At 47.2% G+C, this 25,238-nt stretch overlaps 1 protein-coding gene across 1 annotated transcript in view; it reads right to left on the bottom strand.

Moving 5' to 3' along the window:
* The window catches only part of LOC144608462 (prostaglandin G/H synthase 1-like), a 52,565-nt gene extending 37,972 nt beyond the window's left edge, over positions 1-14,593 (bottom strand). Inside the window, exon 1 of the mRNA XM_078426238.1 lies at positions 14,456-14,593. Coding sequence (XP_078282364.1) covers positions 14,456-14,474 — 19 coding nt within the window. The 5' untranslated portion in view covers positions 14,475-14,593. The remainder of the gene's footprint in view (positions 1-14,455) is intronic.
* Positions 14,594-25,238: the final 10,645 nt, after the last annotated feature.

Genomic DNA, 25,238 nt, shown 5'->3' with positions numbered 1-25,238 from the left:
CTTGGGTGCTGTCTGTACGGAGTTTGTACGATTTCCCTGTGACTGCGTGGATTCTCTCCGGGAGATCTGGTTTCCTCCCACATTCCAAAGACGTACAGGTTTGTAGCTTAATTGGCTTCGGTTAATAATTTGTGAATTGTTCCTGGTGTACAGGATAGGTTTAAAAACCGAGCGCGGGGCTTTGTTCAAACACAGAGGCCCAGGAGCGGTTGGAGCGGTTGGTGCGGCGTTGGTTTAAAAACGTTCCCTCACACTTCAAAAGAAGTGGTCTGGAGGAAGCCGCTGATTGGTGGAAGCGGACTAGAGGAAGCAGCTGATTGAGCGTAACCCCAGGTTTGTATTTCTGCTTTCTGTTCGTACTTTGTAGTTAAGGGTTCAGTGAGTTAAGGGTTCAGTAAGTTAAGGGTTCAGTGAGTTAAGGGAACAGTGCTTTTTAGTAAAGGTACAGTTTAAAGGATTAAGAGGGAGTTGATTTAATTTGGGGGTGAGACATGTCAGTGGAGATCGGCCCCGTGGAGTGTTCATCCTGCAACATGTGGGAGATCAGGGATATTGTCGGTGTCCCTGATGACTACGTGTGCAGGAAGTGTGTCCAGCTGCAGCTCCTGGCAGACCGCATTGAACGGTTGGAGCTGCGGTTGGATTCATACTGGAGCATCCACGATGCTGAGAAGGTCGTGAATAGCACGTACAGTGAGTTGGCCACACCGCAGGTAAAGGTTAAGCGGACAGAAAGGAAACGGGTGGCCACTAGCCAGCGTAGCAGTAGGCAGGTAATGCAGGAGTCCCCTGTGGTCATCTCCCTCCTAAACAGATATGCCATTTTGGATACTGTTGGGGGAGATGGCTCATCAGGGGAAGGCAGCAGCAGCCAAGTTCATGGCACCGTGGGTGGCTCTGCGGCAAAAGAGGGGAGGAAAAAGAGTGGAAGGGCTATAGTAATAGGGGATTCAATTGTAAGGGGAATAGATAGGCGTCTCTGCGGCCGCAAACGAGACTCCAGGATGGTATGTTGCCTCCCTGGTGCAAGGGTCAGGGATGTCTCTGAGCGGCTGCAGAACATTCTGGAGGGGGAGGGTGAACAGCCAGTTGTCGTGGTGCACATTGGCACCAACGATATAGGTAAAAAACGGGATGAGGTCCTACAAGGTGAATTTAGGGAGCTAGGAGATATACTTAAAAGTAGGACCTCAAAGGTAATAATCTCTGGATTACTATCAGTGCCACGTGCTAGTCAGAGTAGAAATAGGAGGATATTTCAGATGAATACGTGGCTTGAAAAATGGTGCAAGGGGGAGGGATTCAAATTTCTAGGACATTGGAACCAGTTCTGGGAGACGTTGGACCAGTACAAACAGGACGGTCTGCACCTGAGTTGGAATGGAACCAATGTCCTTGGGGGAGTGTTTGCTAGTGCTGTCGTGGAGGATTTAAACTAATGTGGCAGGGGGGTGGGAGCATGAGCAGAGAGACAGAGGGGTGTAAAATGAGGGTAGAAGCAATAGGTAGCAAGGTGAAAAGTAAAAGTGGTAGGCAGACAAATCCAGGGCAAAAATCAAAAAGGGCCACTTTTCAACATAGTTGTGTAAGGGGTAAGAGTGTTGTAAAAACAAGCCTGAAGGCTTTGTGTCTCAATGCAAGGAGCATTCGGAATAAGGTGGATGAGTTGAATGTGCAGATAGTTATTAATGAATATGATATTGTTGGGATTATGGAGACATGGCTCCAGGGTGACCAAGGCTGGGAGCTGAACATCCAGGGATATTCAATATTCAGGAGGGATAGACAGAACGGAAAAGGAGGTGGGGTAGCGTTGCTGGTTAGAGAGGAGATTAACGCAATAGAAAGGAAGGACATTAGCTTGGAGGATGTGGAATCGATATGGGTAGAGCTGCGAAACACTAAGGGGCAGAAAACGCTAGTGGGAGTTGTGTACAGGCCACCTAACAGTAGTAGTAGAGTTGGGGATGGCATCAAACAGGAAATTAGAAATGCATGCAACAAAGGAAAAACAGTTATAATGGGTGACTTCAATCTACATATAGATTGGGTGAATCAAATTGGCAGAGGTGCTGAGGAAGAGGATTTCTTGGAATGTATACGGGATAGTTTTCTAAGCCAACATGTAGAGGAACCAACGAGAGAGCAGGCTATTCTAGACTGGGTATTGAGTAATGAGGAAGGGTTAGTTAGCAGTCTTGATGTGCGTGGCCCCTTGGGCAAGAGTGATCATAATATGGTTGAGTTCTTCATTAAGATGGAGAGTGACTTAGTTAATTCAGAAACAACGGTTCTGAACTTAAAGAAAGGTAACTTTGAGGGCATGAGATGTGAATTGGCCAAGATAGACTGGCAATTGATTCTTAAAGGGTTGACGGTGGATATGCAATGGAAGGCATTTAAAGACCGCATGGATGAACTACAACAATTGTTTGGCAAAAGAATAAATCAGGGAAGGTAGTGCATCCGTGGCTAACAAGGGAGATTAGGGATAGTATCAAAACAAAAGATGAAGCGTACAAATTAGCAAGAAAAAGCAGCCTACCAGAGGACTGGGAGAAATTCAGAGTCCAGCAGAGGAGGACAAAGGACTTAATTAGGAATGGGAAAATAGATTATGAAAGAAAACTGGCAGCGAACATAAAAACTGACTGCAAAAGCTTTTATAGATATGTGAAGAGAAAAAGATTAGTTAAAACAAATGTAGGTCCCTTGCAGTCAGAAACAGGTGATTTGATCATGGGGAACAAGGACATGGCAGACCAATTGAATAACTACTTTGGTTCTGTCTTCACTAAGGAAGACATAAATAATCTGCCGGAAATAGCAGGGGATCGGGGGTCAAATGAGATGGAGGAACTGAGTGAAATCCAGGTTAGTCGGGAAGTGGTGTTAGGTAAATTGAATGGATTTAAGGCTGATAAATCCCCAGGGCCAGATAGGCTGCATCCCAGAGTGCTTAAGGAAGTAGCCCCAGAAATAGTGGATGCATTAATGATAATTTTTCAAAACTCTTTAGATTCTGGAGTAGTTCCTGAGGATTGAAGGGTAGCTAATGTAACCCCACTTTTCAAAAAGGGAGGGAGAGAGAAAACGGGGAATTACAGACCAATTAGTCTAACATCGGTAGTGGGGAAAATGCTAGAGTCAGTTATTAAAGATGGGATAGCAGCACATTTGGAAAGTGATGAAATCATCGGACAAAGTCAGCATGGATTTATGAAAGGTAAATCATGTCTGACGAATCTTATAGAATTTTTCGAGGATGTAACTAGTAGAGTGGATAAGGGAGAACCAGTAGATGTGTTATATCTGGACTTCCAGAAGGCTTTCGACAAGGTCCCACATGAGATTAGTATGCAAACTTAAAGCACACGGTATTGTGGGTTCAGTATTGATGTGGATAGAGAACTGGCTGGCAGACAGGAAGCAAAGAGTAGGAATAAACGGGTCCTTTTCAGAATGGCAGGCAGTGACTAGTGGGGTACCGCAAGGCTCAGTGCTGGGACCCCAGCTATTTACAATATATACTAATGATTTGGACGAGGGAATTGAATACAACATCTCCAAGTTTGCGGATGACACGAAGCTGGGGGGCGGTGTTAGCTGTGAGGAGGATGCTAGAAGGCTGCAACGTGACTTGGATAGGTTAGGTGAGTGGGCAAATGCATGGCAGATGCAGTATAATGTGGATAAATGTGAGGTTATCCACTTTGGTGGCAAGAACAGGAAAGCAGACTATTATCTGAATGGTGGCCGATTAGGAGAAGGGGAGATGCAACGAGACCTGGGTGTCGTGGTACACCAGTCATTGAAAGTAGGCATGCAGGTGCAGCAGGCAGTGAAGAAAGCGAATGGTATGTTGGCATTCATAGCAAGGGGACTTGAGTATAGGAGCAGGGAGGTTCTGCTGCAGTTGTACAGGGCATTGGTGAGACCACACCTGGAGTATTGCATACAGATTTGGTCTCCTAATCTGAGGAAAGACATTCTTGCCATAGAGGGAGTACAGAGAAGGTTCACCAGATTGATTCCTGGGATGGAAGGACTTTCATATGAAGAAAGACTGGATAGACTCGGCTTGTACTCGCTGGAATTTAGAAGATTGAGGGGGAGATCTTATAGAAACTTACAAAATTCTTAAGGGGTTGGACAGGCTAGATGCAGGAAGATTGTTCCCGATGTTGGGGAAGTCCAGAACAAGGGGTCACAGTTTCAGGATAAGGGGGAAGTCTTTTAGGACCGAGATGAGAAGGGTTTTTTCACACAGAGAGTGGTGAATCTGTGGAATTCTCTGCCACAGAAGGTAGTTGAGGCCAGTTCATTGGCTATATTTGAGAGGGAGTTAGATGTGGCCCTTGTGGCTAAAGGGATCAGGGGGTATGGAGAGAAGGCAGGTACGGGATACTGAGTTGGATGATCAGCCATGATCATATTGAATGGCAGTGCAGGCTCGAAGGGCCGAATGGCCTACTCCTGCACCTATTTTCTATGTTTCTATGTTTCTATAATGCTAGTGTACGGGGATCGCTGGTTGGCACAGACTCGGTGGGCCGCAGAGCCTGTTTTCTGCACAGCATCTCTAAACTGAACTAAGTGCTGGACTAACTCTGCGGGCCAGCCAGCACCGCTGGAGAAAATCGGATGTGTAAGATGCAGTAGTCTGAAGAAGAGAACCAACCCGAAAGGTCACACAAGTCGTAAATCAGACGGGTCGACCCTGTTACAATGGGCTTGGTATTTAGCCTAGAGGTCGTTGGGACAGGTACTTGGACAGGAAAGGCAAAGAGGGATACGGGCCTAATGTACTGGAAGTGACGTTTTGGGTCAAAGCCCTTCAAGGGAAGGAACTGCAGATGGTGGTTTACACCGAAGTGAGACACAAAATGCTGGAGTAACTCAGCGGATCAGGCAGCATCTCTGGAGAGAACGAACAGGTAATGTTGCGGGTGAAACCCCTTCTTCAAGGGAAGGAGCTGCAGATGCTGGTTTGCCTACTTTGAAGAAGTTCTCTCTTCAACTGAGGAAGGGTTTCGATTGATTGATTAATTGATTGATTAATTGACATTGTACCTAGGGGCGGCAATATAGTATTATTCATTAGTCTGAAGGAGGGTCTCACCTATTCTTTTTCTCCTGAGATGCTGCCTGACCCGCTGGGTTATTCCAGCATTTTGTGCCTATTGTCTTTGGTAGAGAGACTCAGCAGGTCAGGCATCATCTGCCGAGGCTGAGGGGTGATCAGGACTGAGATTGTAGGGGGGGGGGGGGTAAGCGGTATAAAGAGGTGGGATGGAGTGGGGAGACAGGAACCAGATGATAATGGGCAGATAGGGAAGGGGGAGGGACGGAGTTAGTCGATAAGATGGAGTTGCAACTCTAATCCAGCAAAGATCTACTATGGAATTTGTATCAGAGTTGCACAATGTACTAGGACCTGCACTATTATGGTCTAGTTATCTAGAAAAACCCAACAGAGAGGAGTCCTTGCTTTGCTTTCACTTGACTTTTCCGATGTTCTTTAGGGAATAAGCATGCGCGAAACTGCAGTAACCACTTGAGTATTGGCCAACCCTCTGGTAAAAGTGCAATGGATTTATTAGTTTCAAGGAAATCCTTGTTATTAATATTCTATACACCCTGTGCGGCAACAAGTAGTAAATCTGGAGAATCCAGCCGCTGATTTCCTTTCAAACAGTGTTCTGTGGAAATCAACTCAAATCTGTGCATCTGTGCAACTCCCAACACGTTCAGGTGTTGAACGTATAGCCCACAACCATCGGCTGCCATGCCTGGTTTGGCTCCATTTGCAGGATTAAGATTCAGCAGTCATGTCGAGACAAGTATTGTTTCTCATTTTTTTTTGTTTTTTGTTTGGAGACTGTCTCAAAGCAGCCAGCATGATCAAGGACAATTTCCATCTCCTCGTCTCCACTCTCGCATTGGGCACGAAGATGCACGAGCTTGAAAGGCTGTACCACTAGATTCAGGATCAGCTTCCTCCCCGCTGATTTCAGACCTCTGAACAGTCCTCTCATAAGCTAACATATAGAAACATAGAAAATAGGTGCAGGTGCAGGAGTAGGCCATTCGGCCCTTCGAGCCTGCACCGCCATTCAATATGATCATGGCTGATCATCCAGCTCAGTAGCCTGTACCTGCCTTCTCTCCATACCCCCTGATCCCTTTAGCAAAAAGGGCCACATCTAACTCCCTCTTAAATATAGCCAATGAACTGGCCTCAACTACCTTCTGTGGCAGAGAATTCCACAGATTCACCACTCTCTGTCCCAATATTGTCCCAATCTTCCAACCTACCTCATTGTGGCCCTTGCACCCCCCCCCCCTCCTCCCTCCCTGCACTTTCCCTATAACAGTACACAATAACTCTGTAACACTATATATTTCACTGTGATAGTTTTCTCTTTGGATTACCTGTTGTAAGTGTGTATGCTTGATGGTACTCATGTACAGTATGATTGATATGTACAGTATGTTATGATGTATTGTCGAATTGGATAGGGTTAGAGGGATACGGGACAAACGCAGGCAGGTGGGACTAGTGTAGATGGGACATGTTGGTCGGCGTGGACAAGGTAGACCGAAGGGACTGTTTCCACGTTGTATGACTCTAGCATGACTAGATAGCACACAAACAAAGTTTCAGATATAATCTGACTAGATAGCATGCAAAAAAAATCATATATTGCATGACTAGATAGCACACAAACAAAGTTTCATATATATATATATAAATTTATATATATGACTGGATAACACGTAAAACCTTTTCACTGCATCAAGTGACAATAATACATGAATACCAATATTAACTACACACTCAAAGTCAGGACAATGTAAAGCAGTACATTGCCTTCATGTGGGACACTTAGAAACATAGAAAATAGGTGCAGGAGTAGGCCATTCGGCCCTTCGAGCCAGCATCGCCATTAATAATATAATATAATATATTCCTTTATTCGTCCCACACCGGGGAAATTTACAATGTTACAGCAGCAAAGTGGATAGCAAGAGATCATTTATTATAAATAAAAGTAAAGACAAGGATAAATTGTCCTCAATTTACTGTGTATTCCTTAGCTGTTACTGTTGACTCGTCTGCTGGGAGCAGTGCTGGTTCTGCAGTCTCACAGCGGGAAGGAAGGACCTCCTATATCTCTCCTTCACGCACTTGGGGTGAAGGAGTCTGTCACTGAAGGAGCTACTCAGTGCAGTGACAGTGTCCTGCATGGGGTGGGAGTCGATGTCCAGCAGCGATGTTAGCTTTGCCATCATCCTCCTCTCTCCCACCACCTGCACTGAGTCGAGGGGGCAACCCAGGACAGAGCTGGCCTTCCTGACCAGCTTGTCGAGTCTCTTCCCCTCCGCCGCTGAGATGCTACTGCTCCAGCAGACCACTCCATAGAAAATGGCTGATGCAACCACCGTGTTGTAGAAGGTCCTTAGGAATGCCCCCTGCACTCCAAAGGACCTGAGTCTCCTTAGCAGATAAAGTCTGCTCTGGCCCTTTCTGTATAGCGCATCGGTGTTTTCGGTCCAGTCCAATTTATTGTTGAGGTAAACACCCAGGTACTTATAAGAGTCCACCCTCCCGATGTCCATTCCCTGGATGTTCACCGGTGTCGGGGGGACCTGGCTGTGCCTGCGGAAATCTAGCACCGTCTCCCTGCTTTTCCCCGCGTTGATCTGGAGGCGGTTCCGCTGGCACCAGTCCACAAACTCCTTGACCAGTTCCCTGTACGCCCTGTCATCGTCACCCGTGACGAGGCCGACGATGGCAGAGTCGTCAGAGAACTTCTGTAGATAGGAGTTTGCAGAGCTGTGCCTGAAGTCCGCAGTGTACAGGGTGAACAAGAATGGAGCTAGCACTGTTCCCTGCGGAACCCCTGTGCTGCGGACCACCATGTCCAAGACATAGTCCTTTGTCCTCACATACTGTGGTCGGTTGGTGAGGTATTCAATAAGATCATGGCTAATCATCCAAAATCAGTACCCCGTTCCTGCTTTCCCTTCTTTACCTTGATTCCGTTAGCCCTGAGAGCTAAATCTAACTCTCTCTTGAAAACATCCAGTGAATTGGCCTCCACTGCCTTCTGTGGCAGAGAATTCCACAGATTCACAACTCTCTGACTGAAAAGGCTTTTCCTCATCTTAGTCCAAAAATGGCCTCCCCTTATTCTTAAACTGTGACCCCTAGTTCCGGACTCCCCCAACATCCGGAACATTTTTCCTGCATCTAGCCTGTCCAATCCGTTAAGAATTGTATATGTGATGAGAGATCCCCTCTCATCTTTCTAAATTCCAGCGAATATACTCCCAGTCGACCCATACTTTATCGATCCACTTGATTGAATTCCCTCGAGACTTGAGTCACAAACACATTGCTCTAGAAAAGCCTCTGGAGAATCACATGCATGTGGTTTTCACGGCACAGTGAGTTTCCCACAGCACATTTCATTAATACATGGGACCGCAGGCTTGTGTTGACCGGGAGCTTAGTAGCGGGCTCCAGATAAGCAATATCCTGTTTATCATCAGCTCCCGCACAGCCAAGCAGCCAGGCCAACTGCTCAGGCTGCAGCTCGGATAACATGTTCAGGAACTCAGTCAATTCCTTGCCAGGCCGAAGCAAAGAATGATCCAGCTGCATTCCACAATCCAGACGCTGTGACCCGTGCCCAAAGGTTAAAGGTTTGCAGTGAGGGGGGAAATACTTCATAGGAACGCGAGCGCACGGTGGCGCAGCGGTAGAGTTGCCGCCTCACAGCGCCAGAGACCCAGGTTCCATCCTGACCACGGGTGCTGTCTGTACGGAGTTTGCACGTTCTCCCCGTGACCGCATGGGTTTTCCCACACTCTAAAGACATACAGGTTTGTAGGTAAATTGGCTTCGGTAAAAATTGTAAATTGTCCTAATTGTGTAGGATAGTGTTAGTATATGGAGTGATATATCTGGTCGGTGCGGACTCGATGGGCCAAGTGCCAAGTCAACAACTGGGCCTCAGAAACCTGCGTGCGGTTTTAATTTTTCCAGAAGAATTTATCTGCATCCTTTAAAACGAATGAACTATTGGCTGTACAGCCACATCACTCTAAATTATGTGTAGGGAATCAAATCACGCTGGTTAGGCCCGGATGGAAGTGGCAAGGACAACTAAGGGGTGAAATAATGGAGTTGATCGCGCAGAGAGAGAGTTGTAAGGTGGCATTGGATAAGCGATGACTAGCACGCGTTGAAGGACCTCTCTCTCCACTGTGGAAATAAGTGTGATTGGTACGGCAATCCCAACACAAGTGGCTGCAGAGAGTGGTGGTCCATCACCATCAGCAGCATCTACATGAGGCGCTGCCTCAAGAAGGCGGCTTCTATCATCAAGGGACCCCATCATCTGGGATGTTCCCTCTTCTCGCTGCTACCATCAGGGAGGAGCTGCGGAAGCCGGACGTCCCACACCACCAGGTTGAGGAATGCCTACGTCCCTGCAACCATTGGATTCTTCAACCGACCCGCACAACCCTAACTCTGCCTCAACCACATCACCTCTTGTGGACCACCTCTTGCACCACTATGGACATGTATTTTTGTTCCAATTGTGGTTTTGCACAAATGCCTGCTTAACTGCCCTTCCCAGTCCCACATCGACTTCTCTGTCCTGGGCCTCCTCCATTGTCATTGTCACATTGCTGACGACCTTCTACCGCTGCACCATAGAGAGCATCCTAACACATGGCATCACTGTGTGGTATCTCAGCTGCACGGAGGCAGAGAGGAGAGCTCTTCAGCGGGTAGTCCATAGAGCTCAGAGGACCATCGGAACACAGCTACCAGCCTTGGAGGGCATCTACACCACACAATGCCTCAGAAAAGCCACCAGCATCCACAAATACTCTTCACACCCCTGCAACAGTCTGTTCGAACTTCTACCATCGGGCAGACGATACAAGGCCTTCTACGCCCGCACCTCCAGACTCAGGAACAGCTTCATCCCCAGGGCCATAGCTGCTATGAACCGGTCCTGCTGAGCCGGATGGTCACATCGCACAGTGAACCGGCACAGACCTACTTGCACTTTATTCTGTTTTAAAACTGTTCTAATTTGTTTCATTGCGTTGTTTAAATTAATACTGACTAGCTAATTAATTTATTGCATCGTATGGGAGGCGCATTCCCAATCTCGTTGTACCCCTGTACCATGACAATAAAGATATATTGTATTGTATTGTATTGTCAGAGTGAGGCCAGAGTGCACAGTCCTCGTTCTTTTGGAATTTTAGGAGTAATTTACATATATAATTCTCGGAGCAGGGAATAGAAGGATAGAGGAATGCTGGCGGAGTTATTAGAAGGGGATGTGGCTTGGGCAAAGTGCAAATACTGCCATGGATCATCGACTGTCTGAATCCCCCTCAGCACCTGACAACGTCACTAAGCCAGACCACTGACGCATTCTTATATTCCTGTTTTGGGTGGTTAAGATGCGCCAACCTGCCAGCTACAATTCCTACATTACAATGGTGACAAGAATCAAGAGTCAGAACATAGAATAGTCCAGCACAGGATAATCCGTGCCGAACATAATGTCAAGATAAACTAATCTCCACTGCCTACACATGATCCACACCCTTCCATTCTCACTATATCCATGCTTATCCAAAGGCTTCTTACATGCCACCATTACAATTGCCTCCATCACCACACCTGGCAGCACTTTCCAGACACCCACCAATCTCTTCCCCCCCCCCCCCCCCCCGCACATCTCTTTTAAACTTTGCCCCTCTCACCTTAAACCCATGCCCTCTGGACTTTGACTTTTCCACCTGGGGGGGGGGAAGAAGGTTCTGACTGTCCACCATCTTTTCAATGCCTTCCATCATTTTCAATGGTTCACTGGGTCTTTGTTGTCACGTGTGCACCGCAGGGTGAAATGCTTTTTGCATAGGTCACACGTGCGCGAGTCGCCGTATTTTGGCGTCAATTACAAAAGGTCCAAAGTCCGGCCCACGCGCTCGATGTACTGGAGTGGCTCCCGATCCAGGCAAGCCCCAGGCTGCTGCAGGGCCTCCTCCGTCGCCCATGACCGGCTCGGCCCGCCGACAAACGTCCCTCTCCTCGCCAGACTGCCTCCCTGTCCTGGGAGTGCCTCCTGTAGCCGACCTTGAAGGCGCTGGAGGCAATACCTCGGTCCCTCTCCCACCGGCCCTCTCCTCATATCTGTCGTCACCAGTGGCTCCACTCCTTATATACTTCTATCCGGTCTCCCCGCAACCTTTAGCATTCCAGAGTAAACCAAGTTTGTCCAACCTTGTAGCTAATATCCCCGAGTTAAAAGTCATTAGTCAAGGGTGTTTATTTGTCATATGTACAGTGCATTCAGAAAGTATTCAGACCCCTTCACTTTTTCCGCATTTTGTTACATTACAGCCTTATTTTAAAATGGATTAAATTCTTTTTTTTTAAATCATCAATCTACACACAATACCCCATAATAAAAAAGCGCAAACAGGTGTTTAGAAATTTTTGCAAAGTAATTAAAAATAAATAACTGAAATATCACATTGACATAAGTATTCAGACCCTTTACTCAATACTTTGTTAAGGCACCTTTGGCAGTGATTACAGCCTCAAGTCTTCTTGGGTATGACGCTACAAGCTTGGCACACCTGTATTTGGATAATTTCTCCCATTCTTCTCTGCAGATCCTCTCAAGCACTGTCAGGTTGGATGGGGAGTGTCGATGCACAGCTATTTTCATGTCCCTCCAGAGATGTTCGATCGGGTTCAAGTCCGGGCTCTGGCTGGGCCACTCAAGGACATTCACAGACTTGTCACGAAGCCACTCCTGTGTTGCCTTGGCTGTGTGCTGAGGGTGGTTGTCCTGTTGGAAGGTGAACCTCCGCCCCAGTCTGAGGTCCAGAACGCTCTGGAGCAGGTTTTCATCAAGGATCTCTCTGTACTTTACTCCGTTCATCTTTCCCTCGATACTGACTAGTCTCCCAGTTCCTGCCGCTGAAAAACATCCCCACAGCATGATGCTGCCACCACCATGCTTCACCATAGGTAAGTTATTGGCCAGGTGATGAGTGGTGCCGCTTGGCATTCAGGCCAAAGATTTCAATCTTGGTTTCATCAGACCAGAGAATCCTGTTTCTCATGGTCTGAGAGTCCTTTTAGGTGCCTTTTGGCAAACTCCAAGTGGGCTGTCATGTGCCTTTTACTGAGGAGTGGCTTCCGTCTGGCCCCTCTACCATATAGGCCTGATTGGTGGAGTGCTGCAGATACAGTTGTCCTTCTGGAAGATTCTCCCATCTTCACAGAGGAATTCTGGAGCTCTGTCAGAGTGACCATTGGGTTCTTGGTCAACTCCCTGACCAAGGTCCTTCTCCCCCGATTGCTCAGTTTGGCTGGGCGGCCAGCTCTATGAAGAGTCCTGGTGGTTCCAAAGTTCTTCCATTTAAGAATGACAGAGGCCACTGTGCTCTTCGGGACCTGCAATGCTGCAGAAATTGTTTTATACCCTTCCCCAGATCTGTGTCTCGACACAATCCTGTCTCGGTCTACGGACAATTCCTTCGTCTTCATGGCTTGGTTTTTGCTCTGACATGCACTGTCAACTGTGGGACCTTATACAGATAGCTGAGTGCCTTTCCAAATCATGTCCAATCAATTTAATTTACCACTGGTGGACTCCAGTCAAGTTGTAGAAACATCTCAAGGATAATCAATGGAAACAGGATGAACATAAACTCAACTTTTGAGTGTCATAGCAAAGGGTCTGAATACTTATGTAAATATGATATTTCAGTTATTTCTTTTTAATTACTTTGTAAAAATTTCTAGACTTTTTTTACTTTTTTATTATTGGGTATTGTGTGTAGATTGATGATTTAAAAAAAAGAATTTAATCCATTTTAAAATAAGGCTGTAACGTAGTAAAATGTGGAAAAAATGAATGGGTCTGAATACTTTCTGAATGCACTGTACCAGCAATGGAATAATAAAATTCTTGCTTATTGCATCTTTATTGGCCCTAAAATGCAATACACAAAAATTAACGATATAATGATCAATAATAGAATAATCTAATAATAGTGGTACCAGGCAACCATATAATGCAAAACCGATGTCCATACTGCCACCAAAACACAGTCCAAATATACTTGATTACTTGTAAGGTATTGTGGGCATTGTGAAAAAGATGGGAATGAAAGGTACTAAATTTTATTGGTCTTATTGTTGAACTGCGGGTAATTTTTCATTTCACTACACATTTATGTGTATGTGACAAATAAATGACTATTGACTATACATGTGTGAGTCCAGAATCACTAATCTCACTTGACCAGCATCCCTGCCCTTGATCTCCATGTTAGTTTGTAATTAGTTTGTTAGTTAGGTTAACTCATCACTTCCCACCCAAACCACCCCCTCCCCAGGTACCTTCCCCTGCAACTGCAGCAGATGCGACACCTGTCCCTATAACTCCTCCCTCGACTCTATCCAGGTACCCCAACAGTCCTTTCAGGTTAGGCAGAGGTTCACTTGCACCTCCCCCAACCTCATCTACCGTATCCGTTGTTCGAGATGTGGACTCTTGTACATCGGCGAGACCAAACGTAGGCTGGGAGATCGTTTCGCTGAACATCTTCGCTCAGTCCGCCTGAATCTGCCTGATCTATCGGTTGCTAAACACTAATTCCCCTTCCCATTCCCACACTGACCTTTCTGCAGGGCCGTCTTTACAGCATTATGGGCCCCGGGCAAAGCAGTGTACTGGGGCCCCTACGACAACTACTCACAGGAATAAAAATGTAAATGGTCGATAAAATTAAACATATAAGCCCGTGGGGCCCTGGGCAAGTGCCCATCAGGCCCATGCGTTAAGACGGCCCTGCCTTTCTGTCCTAGGTCTTCTCCATTGTCAGAGTGAGGGTAAACGCAAATTGGAGGAACAGCATCTCATATTTCGCTTGGGCAGCTTACAGCCCAGTGGTATGAATATTGATTTCTCTAACTTCAAGTAACGCCGGCATTCCCTCTCTCTCTCTCTCTCTCTATTCCTCCCCCACCCAAGTTGCATTAACCTCTCGTTTTCACCCAACAAACAACTATGAATGGCCTGTTTCCATTATCGCTGTTACTTTTTTGCATATCTTTCATTCATTGTTCTTTATCTCTCTACATATCTCTCGTTTCCCTAACCAGTCTGAAGAAGGGTCTCGACCCGAAACGTCACCCGTTCTTTCTTTTCAGAGATGCTGCCTGTTCCGCTGGGTTACTCCAGCTTTTTGTGTCCATCTTCGGTTTAAACCAGCATCTGAAGTTCCTTCCAACACATGTTAGTTTGTAGGTCTGATCAGCAACTAAATTAATTAACCGCCACATTATCTGGCACGTGTGGAAGCTTCGGTATTAAATATAAGAAGTGTCACAAACCTGTTAAAACCTTCTGCATCAAGGTGTCGCTGAGGAAAGTAATTTTATCTATAATATCCCACAGCCATTTGTAGTGCGTCAGTAGGTAATGCTTGAAAGAAGGGCTTGGCTTCAAGTAAGTTTGAACACTTGTCCACAGATAAGCTGCAATTAAAAATACATTGTTCAGGAAACGGCAATGATCACAGCGAGAAGCAGAGGCATTGCTGACAAAGGGCACTGTTCATATTACTCTGTCATATTATATTATAATCCCACCCACCTACAATCAAGGAATCACTTTGCGGGTAGAAACAACGAACTGGAGGTGCACATGGAGCTCTGCCTCACCTGGAAGGGCTGTTAGGGTCCCTGGATGGGACCGAGGGTGGAGGTGTAGAGACAGGTGTTGTATCTGGACTGTGGTGGGTGAGAGCAAAGCTTCTTTTGTTGACTCGAGAACAGGAACATTGGGCCTGTCCCCATCTCATCTGGCCCTCAGGCCACGCACCCTCATTGGTACACACCCTTAACTGCAACCTGCCCTGGGCAAGGACATTCATCTCCACTGCCCAACGTATGCACCTGCCAGGCCGCTTGGGGGACATCTATTGACTAACTGCTGACCAGGTCAGTCAGTATCACCCACCTTTAACTACGCTGCAAGTAAGAATTTCATTGCTCTATCTGGGACAAATGGCAATACACTTGCACCTCCTCCAACCTCATCTACTGTATCCGTTGCTCAAGATGTAGACTTATACATCGGCGAGACCAAATGTAGACTGGGTGATCGCTTAGCTGAACACCTTCGCTCAGTCCGCCTGAACCTACCTGATCTCCTGGTTGCCAAACACTTTAATTCTCCTACCATTCCCACACTGACCTTTCTGTCCTAGGCACTCCTCCATTGTCAGAGTGAGGCTAATCACAAATTGGAGCAACAGCATCTCATATATCACTTGGGAAGCCAGTGGTATGAACATTGATTTCTCCAGCTTCAAGTAACCCCTCTCTTTATCCCTCCCCCACCCAAGTCACACCAGCTTCTCGTTTTCACCCAGCTAACAATGGCCTGTTTCCTTTATCATCGTTACTTTTTTGCATATCTTTCATTCATTGTTCTTTATCTCTCTACATCATCGTCTATATCTCTCGTTTCCCTTATTCCTAACTAGTCTGAAGAAGGGTCTCGACCCCAAGCATCACCCATTCCTTCTCTCCAGAGATGCTGCCTGTCCCGCTGAGTTTCATAGCAAAATTGGTGGAAGGAGGAAGCCATTAGGCCCTTCGAGCCAGCACCGTCATTCATTGTGATTATGGCTGATCATCCACAATCAGTAATCTGTGCCTGCCTTCTCCCCATAATCCCTTGATTCCACTCGCCCATAGAGCTCTATCTAATTCTCTTTTAAATTCATCCAGTGAATTGGCCTCCACTGCCTTCTGTGGCAGAGAATTCCACAAATTCACAACTCTCTGGGTGAAAAAGTTTCTTCTCACCTCAGTTTTAAATGGCCTCCCCGGTATTCTTAGACTGTGGCCCCTGGTTCTGGACTCCCCCAACATTGGGAACATTTTTCCTGCATCTAGCTTGTCCAGTCCTTTTATAATTTTATACGTCTCTATAAGATGCCCGCTCATCCTTCTAAACGCCAGTGAATACAAGCCCAGTCTTTCCAATGCTTCTTCATATGACAGTCCCGCCATCCCAGGGATTAACCTCGCGAATCTACGCTGCACTGCCTCAGTACCAACACTGACACTTCTGATTTAACCTTCTCAAATTGCAGATTAAAACTAATCATATTATGGTCCCTACCACCAAGTGGTTCCTTTATCTTGAGTTCCTTATTAAATCTGGTTCATTGGACAACACTAAATCCAGAATTGCCTTCTCTCTGGTAGGCTGCTCCAGTACAAGCTGCTCTAAGAATCCATCTCAGAGACACTCTACAAACTCCCTTTCCTGGGGTCCAGAACCAACCTGATTTTCCCAGTCTACCTGCATATTGAAATCCTTCATAACCACAGTGGCATTATCTTTGTTACATGCCCGTTTTAACTCCTGCTGTAACTTACACCCTATATCCGGGCTACTGTTTGGGGGCCTGCAGATAACTCCCATTAGTGTCTTTTTACCTTTACAATTCCTCAACTCTATCCACATCGTCAGTGACTCTACATCGTCAGTCCCTATGTCACCCCTTGCAAGGGACTGAATTTCATCCCTCACCAACAGAGCTACCCCACCGCGTCTGCCCACCTGCCTGTCCTTTCTATAGGAAGTATAACCCTGAATATTCAGTTCCCAGTCCCGATCCTCCTGCAGCCACATCTCTGTAATCCCCACAATGTCATATCTACCAATCTCTAACTTAACCTCAAGCTCATCCACTTTACTTCTTATACTTCGCGCATTCATATATAATACTTTAAATCCATTACTCATCTTACCTTTCACATTGATTCCTATTGAACTTGGCCATACTCTCCCTTCCCTTCGTGAGCTTTCTGTCCCGTTAATTATGGGGTCTTTCTTAACTTTTCCCTTACTTGCTTTCCCTTTAACTCCATCCTTTAACTCCCCCCTCCCTCCTCCTCCTCCCCCCCCCTCCCTCCTCCTCCCCCCTCCTCCTCCCCCCTCCTCCTCCCCCTCCCTCCTCCTCCCCCTCCCTCCTCCTCCCCCCCCTCCCTCCTCCTCTCCCTCTTCCTCCTCCTCTCCCTCTTCCTCCTCCCCTCCCCCCCTCCTCCCCCCTCCCTCCCTCCTCCACCCCTCCCTCCCCCCACCCCTCCTCCCCCCCTCCTCCTCCTCCCCCCCCCTCCTCCTCCCCCCCCACCCCTCCTCCCCCCTCCTCCTCCTCCCCCCCTCCTCCCCCCCCCATCTCCTCCCCCCCCCCATCTCCTCCTCCCCCCCTCCCCCCCAGCATCTATCTGCAGTTCCTTCCTATGCTCTTGATCTCTCTTGAAAATGTCAAAAACTAGAGGGTACAGTATTGAGGTGAGAGGAGCGAGGTTTAACGGGGACTGCAGGGGCAAGTTTTTTTGCACAGACGGTAGTGAGAGCCGGCGCTGGAGGTGGAGACAGATACAGTAGTAGCATTTACGAAACGTTTAGAGAGGCACATTGATACGCAGGGAATAGAGGGCCATGGAACGCATGCAGGCAAAGGTTGGTTTATCTTAGCTTCATGTTTGGTACATTAGAGACGGAAGGGCATTGTTCTATATTTATGTAATTCAGTTAAAGAGAAATCCTATTGAATACACATTTCCATATTGACTACACTCCATAAACAAAACATACAATAACAGAATAAAACCTTCCAGGGTTTATTCTATTCAATGCTTTGTGCATTATTAAACCACAGCGCTCGAGTTTCGAGCTCGGCACATTGAATGTAGTTATATCACATATTATGACCACGAAAAGCGATCTGATAAACAACTTACGCAAAGTGCAGTTATCTCCGTAATAACCAGTGTGGGAGCAGTCACACTCGTAACCATCAAGGCCAACATTAACGCACACTCCTTTATTCTCACAGGGCCAATAACAGCATGGATTTACTGCGAAAAGAAAAAGACAGGTCTCAACTCAATTTAAAATCAGAAAATATTGCACTTGGCAAACGAAATCCACTTGTGATGTTGTGTGGGGTTTTTTTTCTCCTGAACTCTAGCTGTGAAGCAAGAGGCAAATCTGTGAAGTACATTGGAGGAAGTGTGTTTTCGGCCATAACCACCAAATAACTTGACCAAGATTAAACATATTTCACGAGGGACCTTTGACAGAAGTTCCTTATAACTGTGGTGAAAATGAAGTGCTGGAGGAACTCAGCAGGTCAGGCAGCACCTGTGGAGGGAATGGACAGGCAAACATTACAGTTAGGGATCTTCTAACCTCAGGGCGATGAAGCTGGGAGAGATGGCTCAACAACTCGATGGGATTTAATTGTCACATGAGCCAGGTACACAGAAATTCCTTTTGATTGCATACACTTCGGTAAAACTCTTTCTAGATACAAGCACAACCATACTCAAGTACAACAGTGTAAGAATAGTGGATTACTTTGAGCAGTGCACAAAAGTCGCCATGTTTCCGACCGCATCTTGCATCCTTTAAGGTTCAAAGTTCTTTAAAATATGATGAGATCAACTCAACCTTAAACGTCCGTTGCCCTGGCTGCGTCACTGGGCTGGAGTCGCGGGGATCCATTGAAGGAACAATGACTGTTCCTACTCTCCCGACCATAACGTATATCAGCCTTTAGGTCAGGGGAAAAGACACAAAGTGCTTGAGTAGCTCAGCGGGTCAGGCAGCATCACTGGAGAACATGGATAGGTGAGATTTCGGATCGGGACCCTTTCTCCGGACTGATTACAGGGGGTGGGGGAGGGGAAAGAAAACTGGAAGAGTGTTGTTCTCCCCACAGAGGGGGAGCAGTGATAGAGGGTCTCACAGAACTCCTGTTGGAGAGAGAGAACTTCTTCAAAGTAGGCATACGGTACCGAGGAGATTTCACTGTGGAGCTGTCAAAATATAGAAACAAGGGGACTGTAAAACTGCAGATATTGGTTTACCAAGGAGACACCAAATATTAGAGTAACTCAGCGGGTAATCGTATATAGTTTTTTTGTTGCTGACTCTTTTCTGTTTAGCACGGAACATAATAGCTGATTACTGTACCTCGGTACATGTGACGATAATAATAAACTAATGAACTAACTAATAAGGCCAGTGTCACCAGACCGATTTAGAAAGAAGGAACTGCAGATGGCGGTTTACAAGAGAAGACACAGAGTGCTGGAGTAACGACTGCTGAGCTACTCCAATGTTGTGTCTTTCTTTTGTTATTAGAGTGAGACAGGATTTATCAGCGGACGGGAAGCTTCAGACTAGATATATTCCTCCCTACAAATAGGGTGGAAGTCCTGAATCTTGATCTCTCACCTAGGGTGTTGATACGTGTTGCTCTCTCACCACTTTAGAAATACACCATCGTCGTAAGGGCGGCACAGTGGCGCAGCTGGTAGAGCGGCTGCCTCCAGCACCAGAGACCCCTGGTTCAATCCTGACCTCGGGTGTCGTCTGTGAGGAGTTTGCGCGTTCTCCCCTGTGACCACGTGGCTTCCTCCGGGTGCTCCGGTTTCCTCCGGGTGATCCGGTTCCCCCCACATCCCAAAGATTACAATTGATCCTGCTCCAGCCACATTGTTACTATTTTCTCCTGCCCTCCTACTCTAAGACCAGCTCTCACTAGGGTCTCTTTTACATCCCGCAGCTCCGCTCTTGCTCCCCCACCCCCCCACAGAATCCCCCTCGTTCTCACCTTCCACCCCACCAGCCAGCGGATCCAACATATCATCCACCAACATTTCCGTCACCTACAGCGGGACCCACCACTGGCCATATCTTCCCATCCCCTCCCCTCTCTGCGTTCCGCAGAGACCATTCCCTCCGTAACTCCCTGGTCCACTCGTCCCTTCCCACCAGAACCACCCCAACCCCGGGCACTTTCCCCTGCAACCGCACGAGATGCAACACCTGTCCCTTTACCTCCCCCCTCAACTCCATCCAAGGACCCAAACAGTCTTTCCAGGTGAGACAAAGGTTCACCTGCACCTCGTCCAACTTCATCTATTGCATCCGCTGCTCCAGATGTCAACTTATTTACATCGGCGAAACCAAGCGCAGGCTCGGCGATCGCTTCGCTGAACACTTGCGCTCGGTCCGCATTAACCAAACTGATCTCCGGTGGCCGAGCACTTCAACTCCCCTCCCATTCCCAGTCTGACCTTTCTGTCATGGGCCTCCTCCAGTGCCATAGTGAGGCCCACCGGAAATTGGAGGAACAGCACCTCATATTTCGCCTGGGCAGTTTGCTAGCCCAGTGGTATGAACATCGACTTCTCCAACTTTAGATAGTTCCTCTGTCCCCCCTTCCCTCCTCCTTCCCAGATCTCCCTCTATCTTCCTGTCTCCACCTATATCCTTCCTTTGTCCCGCCCCCCTGACATCAGTCTGAAGAAGGGTCTCGACCCGAAACGTCACCCATTCCTTCTCTCCCGAGATGCTGCCTGACCTGCTGAGTTACTCCAGCATTTTGTGAATAAATCGATTTGTACCAGCATCTGCAGTTATTTCCTTATGCACATTGTTACTACGGCCAAGAAAGCATATCGATGCCTTTACTTCCTCAGAAAGCAAAGAAATTCTCAAAGCTCCAGTTTAATACCAAAATTGCCTGGCCCCAACTACACAAAAATATCATAAAAGAGGAAAGGGCCCAATTGTTAGCTGGTGTAAAATGACAATGGGTTAACGAGCAGACCAAACATTAAGGGCGCCGTAGAGCAGGGATAATAAACTCCTTGATGGATAATCATGGACTTGAAATATTAACTTGTTCCTTTCTGCACAGATGCTGCCTGACTGTCTGAGACCCCCAGTTTCCACTATTCGCATTACTAAGCAGGTATTTGACCAGCATGGTTCTAGTGGCTGAATGGCTCCGTCTAAGTTAGACCTCGATAGCCCAAGTACTGGGAACTATATTCTCTACTCTGTATCTTTCCTTTGCTTGACCAGATGTTCTTGGGTTTGGCCTGGTTGTATTCATGTGTGGTGGTCTGATGAGAACATAGAAACAAAATGTTGGAGTAACTCAGCGGGACTGGCAGCATCTGTCGAGCGGAGTGGGTGACGTTTCAGGTCGCGACCCTTCTTCACAGTTTGAAGAAGGGTCTCGACCCATAAACGTCGGCCATTCCTTTTCTCCAGAGATGCTGCCTGTCCCGCTGAGTTACTCCAGCATTTTGTGTCTGGCTTCGATTTAAACCAGTCTTTCCTGCACACAAATTACATAGAACAGTTCGGTTCATGAACAGGCCCTTTGGCCCACATGATGCCAACCTAATCTTATCTGCCTGCACATGATCTGCAACCCTCATTCCATGCATTTCAATGCGCCTATTCAAAAGTCTCTGAAATGCCACTATTCTATCTTCCTCCACCACCATCTCCAGCAGCGTGTTCCAGGAATCCACCAACCTCTTTAGAAAATACTTGCCCCTGCACATCTCCTTTAAACTTTGCCTCTCTCACCCTTAAAGCCAAGCACCCGAGTATTTGATCTTTCCATCCTGGCATGGGGGAACTGCTTGAGGGGGCGGGGGGGGGGAGGGGGGGGGACAAAGGAGAACCTTTATAACTCTGCAACAACATTATGTGGCCACTCTTTGCAAACCTCGAGTATTCAAAACAAAGAATGTGATTTCCAAGAAAGTATCATTCAAATACAATCTCTCTCTACCTGCCCCACCCCTCTCTTTTCTAGCTATCACTCCCCATTCATTCTGGATCCACAACCCGAAACGTCATCAGTCTATTCCCCTCACAGTTGCTGTCTGACCCGCCGAGTTCCTCCAGCACTGTGCGTTTTGCTCAGGATTCCAGCATCTGCAGTCTCTTGTGTCTCCATCACCTCAAGGCCTGGCGTCATTTACTTCGGCCATCGTTATTTTGGTTTGCAAGAGGTTTGGACCTGTTAGTCGGAGTCCGGGGCTTCAGGGCGAGTGGCTGCTGGGCCAGGGGCAGGGTGGGCTGAGAGCGATGCTGGGAGTGGGGTGGGGAGTCAAGGAAGGATGGGTGGGGGGGGGGGGGGGGGGCGAGGCCATGATGGAAGAGGATTGAGGCAGGGGGGTGCTGAGCCAGAGGGAGAGGGGGTAGAGGGAGCTTGCAGGAGTAAGTGGAAGGGCAGAGTGGGGCAAGGGATTTGGCTGTGAGCAAAACCGCATATCTCTGCCCATACAGGCATCTCATTCATTGAGCCACAGATCTACACATCACACGAACAGGCCCTTCAGCCCACCGTGCCCATGCTAACCAAGTAAGGACATATTGGGCTGCTCCCATTAGTATGCGTTTGGCCCGTATCCTTTGAAACTCTTCCTGTCCATACATTGATCCAAATGTCTTTGGACATCATAACTGTATCCATTTCCATGGATGAAATCCATGCTCATGATGTCCCTCTTAAATCTTTCCTGCTCACTTAAGCCTTTGCCCTCTAGTGTTAGAATCCTCTAACCTGCGAGACTGTCACCTCATCCGTGCCCCTCACGATCTTGTACATCTCAATAAGGATCGCCCAACTCGGCCTCCTACGCTCCAAAGGAAAAAGTCCCAGGCTAATCCAATCTCTCCCCGTAACTCAAAACCGCAAGTGCTCACAGCTCTGAACACTGAAGATGCGCAAGTTAAGTATCGAACCCAAGAGTCTGACAGAGGAGAAGCTAAAGAGTTAGGCCACTGGAAGAGTAAATTAAACTGGGCAAGCAGGGGGATGGAATTCGATGCATGTACTGACCAGCCTGCATGATTCAGCACTGGTTTACAGTGAAATATTCATTCCCTCCAGCATTTCTGTTTTGTTTTATTCCAATGTTAAGGTGGGAAGAACAGGAAGAAACAGGGATGTTACCATGGAGACTTCCTCCACTGTTAACATGTGCGTGTTCCACCCTCATAGTGAAATGCTTTGTGTTCTCTCTCTCTCTCTCTCTCTCCGAAACCAGGCTCATCGTGACAACTGTCGAACTTCCCGATTCAAGACTCTATGCCAAATAATGTTTCCTTAAACTATGCAGATTATTTGTAATTGCAGTGTGAAAATGCAAATGAGCCCAGGTAGCGAAATAGAACTGGGACGCTGGGCAGAAGAGAGGAAAGATTTTACAAGTCAGGGCTCGAGAGACTAGTCTTGGGCAGGTTAGGAGTTTATTCCCAGAGCGCAGGAGGAAGAGAGGTGATCTTATCGAAATATATAAAATCATGAGGGGAATAGATAGGGTGAATGCACTGAGCCTTTTCCCCAAGGGTTGTGGAATCAAGAACTGGAGGGCTTAGGTGTAAGGTGAAATGGGAAAGATTTAATAAGACACTGAGAGGTACCTTTTTCACACAGAAGGTGGTGGGTTTATGGAAGGAACTGCAAGAAGAAGTAGTTGAGGCAGGTACTTAAACAATGTTTAAAAGACATTTAGACAGGTACATAGATAGGACGGGTTGAGAGGGATATGGGCCAAATGCAGGCAAATGGGACTGGTGCAGATGGGACATGTTGGCCAGTGTGGGCAAGTTGGGCTGAAGGGCCTGTTTCCACACTGTAAAAATCTATGACTGTATGACTCTATTTTGGATAGATTCATGAATAGGAAAGGTTTAGAGGGATATGGGGCAAATGTAGGGAGATGGGACTGGTGGAGATGGGGCACCTTGCATGGGGCATGGGATCATTAATTGGGCTGAAGGGCACGTTTCCATTCTGTGACTGTCAAACATCCTTGGCACTAGCTAACTACATGTTTCCTGCACCTTGTCTCAATGATTGCACACTAGAAACATAGAAAAATAGGTGTGGGAGTAGACCATTCGAGCCAAAACCCTTGAAAGATTTGCTTTTTCACGCTGGAGTCTCGAATCGGGAAGCTCAGCAGTTTTCACGACGATCCTGGTTTTGGAGAGAACAAAGCATTTCGCTATGAGGGTGGAGCACGACACATGTTAACAGAGGAGGAAGTCTCCATGGCTGACATCCCTGTTTCCTCCCGTCCTTCCCACCTTAACAATGGAATAAAACAAAACAAAAAATGCTGGAGGGAATGAACCAGTGCCAAGTCGTGTAGGATTACAGGCTGGTCAGTACATGCTTCGAATTCCATCTCCCCACCCCCCGCTTTGCCCAGTTTAATTTACTCTTCCAGAGGCCTAACTCCTTTAGCTTCTCATCTGTCAGATTCTTGGGATCAATATTTAACTTGTGCATCTTCAGTGTTCAGAGCTGTGAACACTTGCGGTTTTGAGTTACGGGGAGAGGTCGGATTAGGCTGGGACTTTTGATTGATGGCATGCAAAAAATACATTCATATATTGTATGATTACATAGCAGGCAAAAAAAATGTTTTGTATATAATATGACTGGATAACACGTAAACAAACTTTTTCACTGCATCAATAGACAATAATAAATGAATACCAATATTAACAACACCACGCAAAGCCAGGACATTGTAAAAGCAGTGCCATGCCTTCATGTGGGGCACTTAACATAGAATATAGGTGCAGGAGGAGGCCATTCGGCCCTTCGAGACAGCATCGCCCATTCAATATGATCATGGCTGATCATCTAAAATCAGTACCTCGATCCTGCTTTCCCCCCATTCCTTTAGCCCCAAGAGCTAGATCTAACTCTCTATCGAGTGCTCTCGCTTTGTCTGTGTATTCGGAATTGTTTAATATGATCAACGGTAACTCAATGGGGTCTTGATTTTAAAAGTGAAACTGAGGATCTTTCCATAACGTCCCATGCGAAAATTGTCCTTTCAGACAGCGCGGCGCTCCCTCAAATCACCCCCCACAGCGGCGTGCAGCTCCCTCAAATCACCCCGCACAGCGCGGCGCTCCCTCGGACATGAAACCTCACAACACTCCCCGCTCCAACGGCACTGCATTTTGACAGTGAGACAGGGAGACACAGCCTGTGTCACAGGGAGACACGGGGCAGGGAGACGCGGGGAGGCGCAGGGAGACGCAGGTGCTGGGCTCTCGAACAAAGCACAAAGTGCTGGAGGAACTGAGCGGGTCAAGGGAATGAATGATTGTTTGGGTCGGGACCCTTTCTTCAGTCCTGACTCTGAGCCGAAACGAGCCGCATGTCCATTCCCTCCACAGATGCTGCCTGAGCCGCTGAGTTGCCTCGCAGTGACTATGTGCGGCTCCTTCCTGTACCCCAGTCCCTGG

This window comes from Rhinoraja longicauda, chromosome 31 (genome assembly GCF_053455715.1).
Source record: "Rhinoraja longicauda isolate Sanriku21f chromosome 31, sRhiLon1.1, whole genome shotgun sequence".
Taxonomy (NCBI): Eukaryota; Metazoa; Chordata; class Chondrichthyes; order Rajiformes; family Arhynchobatidae; genus Rhinoraja; species Rhinoraja longicauda.
This window is presented reverse-complemented; position numbering and strand designations above follow the sequence as displayed.